Here is a 5,392-nt window from a genome sequence, read left to right as displayed (position 1 = left end):
TCCTTCCTCCTGTCCTCCCTCCCCTCCTCCCTCCCTTCCTTCCTTCCTCCTGTCCTCCCTCCCCTCCTCCCTCCCTTCTTTCCTTCCTTGTGTCCTTTCCTTTCCCTTTGTTTCTCTTTTTTCCTTTTCATTTTCTTTCTTTTCCTTTCTTTATTTCTCTCTCTCTATCTCTCTCTATCTCTTTCTTTCTTTCTTTCTTTCTTTCTTTCTTTCTTTCTTTCTTTCTTCCTTTCTCTATTTCTTTCTGTTTTTGTTTTTTGGTGTTTTTTTTTTTTAAGCATATTTTAGCAAGGAAGAACAACTAGTTAGGTCTCTGTTTCCTGTCCCTGTTTTGTGAGGAACGTCACAGTTTGTTAAAGGTTAGTCTTGAGCCTTAGCTCTGATGGCTGTTGGCAGTTTTAAAAACACCTCATTACACTCAGAGCAGAGAACAAACCTATGATGAACTTGTAAAATGCAAATAATCAGTTCTTTCCTTCTATGGAGGTGAGGCAGAGTTTTCTTTTAGTTACACCACATGGCATATTTTTATTTATGTTGTGTTGTATTATTGTCTCTGTGTGTGGATTCTAGTTATTAAAAACCACAGATAGATGTGTTATGTGTTCGTGTGTGCACATGTGTGTTTGTGCATATGCATGTGTGTCTGTGTGGAATCTATGTTTGTTTTTGTTCCAGTTGGCTAGTAAAGAATACTTGAGATGAGCTGTGTAGAAATCCAGGAACTTACTGTTTCTTTTGGAACTCAGTGGGCTTTTGCTCAGTGATAGACAATCTTCCTGACATTAGAGACATTTTATAAGCATAACCCATACGCTGCTATGAAAAGCACAGTGCCAGGGTCCTACCCAAGCACTGGTTCTCCCTGGAAGCAGCCAAGGGGGTGGGGGCAAAACTTAAGGTTGCTTATTATTAAATAACGTTTACCTGTCTTGATTGTAAATTTTTCTGGGGCCAGAAGCCACAGGCCTCTGGTGATTAATACTCCATTGTTAAATAGCAGGGGACTAAGTAAAGAGGATCTTTTGTTGTTTCCCAACAGTTTATTTAACTCCTTGTCAGCTAGAGAAAGTCTCCCTCACAGATTGAAGCTCTTTTACATAGCAATATGCACAGAAACACACATACATTCACACACATGTTCATATGCACATATTCATACACACATATACTTTTGTTGGGCCCAGCCACTACCTCATCAGTTTACATACTTAGACACACATACACACTTATACTTACATATATGTATGTATACCTATACCTCTGCCTGTCTGTCTGTCTGCCTACCTATGGTAGATAGAGCAAAAACATTCATGAACGAGTACCAGCATAGAAAGAACTCACTCATTCTAAATGAAAAATAAGCGCCAACCTTTATTGCTTAGAGAAAGAAAAATCTTGTACTTTTTTTTTTTATAGAGTAAGAAAAAGCCCTGTCCTCGTCATTAAGTGGAAACGTGCTGCTAAGAAAAGACCCTGTCGCATGGTGAGAAGCAGCCCACCTGCTCTCTCCACTCTGCTGGATTCTGCTGTGTAGTCTTCTACACTCTCTTTCCTCTATTTCCATCATTTCTAGTTCTTGTACTTTTTTTGTACATGACCACATGGTATTCTAAGCATCTTTCTTCAAAAGTTCACAAGTTCAAACAAGTTCCAATCGTGACTTGAATAAGGAGTAACAACAGAGATGTTTGCATGTGTTTCCAGTAAGACTAGTTATCCAAGTAAACATTCGTCATCTGTCACTAGCTGCAGGGGTTTAGCGACAATTTAAAACTGTAGTTTTTATGTCTAAATTAACACAGTTTTGTCAAGGGGGAAATCAGCTGACCACTGTCTCATTAAGTATTGAAGTTTTGTATAGATAAGCCAGTCAATATTTTGTCTTCTGTTCTTGTACCTCAGTAAGTTGTTCATTCCCTTTTATGGCCTTTAGTTATCAGATTTTTTACAGCCTAAGAGGAATATATTCCTTAATCATAAATCTGTTTCGTGCCTGTTTCTATCCTAGTACAAATAGCCTGTGACACAATGAAGGTTTACACAGCCCTAAATACAGTTTTTCTCATAGAGGATTTCAAAAATCATTTGTATACATGTAGGAATTCTATAGAATAAATACTAGGAATTAAGAAATCACCAATTTGCTTACATAGCATCACTACAGAACAGTACATCTTCATCAATCTGCAGAAAATCTCCCCAGGAGGGGCTTCTGCTAGGGAACATTCATTTTATAATAGCAGGAAAGGAATACCAGCTGCAAGAATCAATCCTGAGATGAAGTCTCTTGGGGCCTTTGCCTCTCAGAGCTCATCCCTCGTGGTCCATGCAAAAACAGTGGGCCACCTTCAGGAAAGTCACCTGCTAGCCTTTAGGCTAGCCTAGAGGATACAGGCTGGAGAAAAGGCTCAGTGGTCAAGAGTGCTTGTGGCTCCTGCAAGGGACCTGAGTTTGGTTCACAAGCACCCCTGTAACTTCAGCTCCAGGGGACCCAGTGCCCTCTGCTGCTCTCGGTGGGTACCCACACATAAGTGACGCACACATACATGCAAATCAAGATAAAAATCTTTGAAGGTATGCAGTGTGCAGTCCATTTCATGGTTCTCAGCACAGCTTACCGTATTTCCTCCTCCTCTTTTTTTTTGGCTTGAACTTCTTCTTGCAATCTTTCTAAAATCTTACCATCGACTTCTGCCTTATTCTCTAAATATAGCCTATTTAACACATGTTTTCCTGAAATACAGATAAAGAGAAAAGAAAAATTATTTTCAAGTTGCATAGTATGTGATCTGTGCTAGAAATTAACTATATAACAGTCCCTGACCATGCAGCCTTTCCCTTCAAGTCCTTATCCAAACAGCTCTGAATCTTTAACATTTTACAAGTCTGTCTTACATCCTTTTTTGAAAGGCATATGCTAATATATAATAAATAATGAAAGCATGAAAAGACCTATCCCCCAAAAGCTCTTGTTTCAAATATTTTAATGTTTTTTACATTTAATGTATATATGTATGTATGTGTGTGTATATGTATATATGTATGTGTGTATGTATGTACATATGTGTATGTATGTATGTATGTGTGTATGTGTATGTATGTATATGTATGTACATATGTATGTATGTACATATGTATACTCATGGGCATGTGGACAGTCAAAGGACAGCTTATGAGTGTTGGTTCTCTCCTACAGTATGGATCATGAGCATTGAACTCGGGTTTTCAGGTTTGGCTGCATTAACCTTTATTCCACCATCTCTCAAATATGTTTTCTTAAGAGTTGAAGTGGTAGAATATTTAAATTTAGCATCAGCATTGACCCCACCTTCAGGATTGAACACAGAGTTCATTTACAAGTCACAGCTACTGGCTGAGAAGGGATGCTGAATTCCCAGCTCCAAAGAACAGCTCCTGAGGTCTGACTGAAGGTCCAGGGGCAGAGTACATTGTGCAGGCCACCTTCTGAGCAGGAGAAGCCATCTCCTCATCCTTAGGTCCTATAGGCATCGCTGCAGGTGTGGTGGGACTAGTACCGTTCCCTAAGCACAGTTCTCTGGTTTCTATTTTAACCAAACTAACTGTCTGCAATAAACAATTTATTTTAAATTGAAATGATAAATATTTACCAACCATTGCTTTCTGCATCTGATAAACTGACAACCAAATCAGGTATAAGAGCTTTTTCCATTAAGGCCATCCACAGTTCTCGCATTAAAGGTAAGTTCTTTACAATCCATCCTCCATATTTTGGGGCACCAGGGAACCTATTCTTGTTATCTCTTGTTTCCTGTGAAAATGCACATTGATAGCACCACGGTAAGTTGACAGGTCACAGATGTTTGATGTTGAAAGACCCCCAGAACTGGGGAGATCCTTACTCAAGTCTCGAGATGACGCGACCACCCAATGACTCATGAGAGACCGAACTTGCTGCAATCACATGAGGTTTATTGGGGATACCGGTACCGGGTCGATCTCATGACATTGCTGGCCAGAGTTCGACGCCAGGCACTAGAAGTGTGGGGTATTTAACCCACAAGTTGGGGGCAGGGAGAGGGTTACCAAGGAAACAACATAAACAGTGGAAACTTTCAGAGGGACCCAACCCAAGGTATTCAGTTAGGGAGGGGAACACATTCATTCTAGGAATGCAATCTTCATCTACTGGTCAACAGGGTGGAGAGTCTCATAAACCACTAGACCTTCATTCTTAGTTCCCCCCTCATAGTGGATCATTCAGGAGGGGCAGGTATCGGGAACCAGAGCCCTGAGGCTCTGGATTAGCAAAGTTCCTGGAACTAGCTACTCCACCTTTTTTTTGGCTTGTGGCAGAGGTTTTCCATGCCTGCTTTTAGGTAAAAGTTATACATTATACATTCTAAGATTCTCCAGCCTTTCAATGTTATCTTGTAGAACTCCAGCAAGCAAGAAAATAAGAGTGGCTTAATTTTAAGATGTAAATAAATAAAAATAAATTTTAAAAAGAGAGGCTCAATTTTGAAGTAATAAAAATCAAGTTTTACTAGTTTTAAAAGCACGAAAGAGCTTTTCAGTCCAACCACACCCAGAAGAAGCTCCACTCCCAGGCGCTCTAACATGCCCAGGATCAGAGGTGAGGAGGGCACAATATCTGTCCCAACACCGGGAGTAACTGGGACCAGCAGGACCCAGGCACACAGGAACTCTGCCAGTCCAGTGGCTCGGGTTGCTTCCGGTCTGTCTGGGCTGGCCGGTGTCCTGAGCAGACACTGGGCACAAACTCTGAGTCATTCCCAAAACACCCAGAGGAAGCTCCACTCCCAGGTGCTCTAACAAGTGCAAGGCCACAGGATCTCAGAATCACAGGATCCCAGAGACAGCTTGACTCTGAGGAGTTCTGACACAACCAGGATCACAGGAAGGACAGGTTCCAGTCAGATTTAGCAAGGGCAGGTAGCAGTAGAGATAACCAGATGATGCAGGGCAAGCATAAGAATATAAGCAACACAAACCAAGGTTACTTGGCATCATCAGAACCCAATACTTCCACAATAAAAAAATCAGAAAGAGAGACAACCCTGGAGATACAAAACCTAGGGAAGAAATCAGGAGCCGTAGATGCAAGCATCACCAACAGAATGCAAGAGATAGAAGAGAGAATCTCAGGGGCAGAAGACACCATAGAAAACATTGACACAACAGTCAAAGGAAATGCAAAAAGCAAAAAGCTCCTAACCCAAAACATCCAGGAAATCCAGGACACAATGAGAAGGCCAAACCTAAGAATAATAGGTATAGAAGAGAGTGAAGACTCCCAAGGTAATGGGGTAGTAAATATGTTCAACAAAATTATAAAAGAAAACTTCCCTAACCTAAAGAAAGAGATGCCCATGAACATACAAGAAGC

The 5,392-nt window shown here is 40.9% G+C and overlaps 1 protein-coding gene across 10 annotated transcripts in view; it reads right to left on the bottom strand.

The window, feature by feature from the left end:
• The window catches only part of Ak9 (adenylate kinase 9), a 137,443-nt gene that overhangs the window by 77,739 nt on the left and 54,312 nt on the right, over positions 1-5,392 (bottom strand). For all 10 annotated transcript variants that reach the window (XR_004112534.1, XM_031348417.1, XM_031348419.1 and 7 more), the window contains 2 exons: positions 3,637-3,793; positions 2,622-2,736 (listed from right to left, as the gene is read on the bottom strand). Coding sequence is in view for 9 of the 10 variants with exons in the window: in XM_031348417.1 (XP_031204277.1) it covers positions 2,622-2,736; positions 3,637-3,793 (272 nt within the window). In the remaining variant the exon portion in view is untranslated. The remainder of the gene's footprint in view (positions 1-2,621; positions 2,737-3,636; positions 3,794-5,392) is intronic.

The sequence above is a fragment of the Mastomys coucha genome, unplaced genomic scaffold, assembly GCF_008632895.1.
Source record: "Mastomys coucha isolate ucsf_1 unplaced genomic scaffold, UCSF_Mcou_1 pScaffold3, whole genome shotgun sequence".
In the NCBI taxonomy this organism is placed as follows: domain Eukaryota; kingdom Metazoa; phylum Chordata; class Mammalia; order Rodentia; family Muridae; genus Mastomys; species Mastomys coucha.
This window is presented reverse-complemented; position numbering and strand designations above follow the sequence as displayed.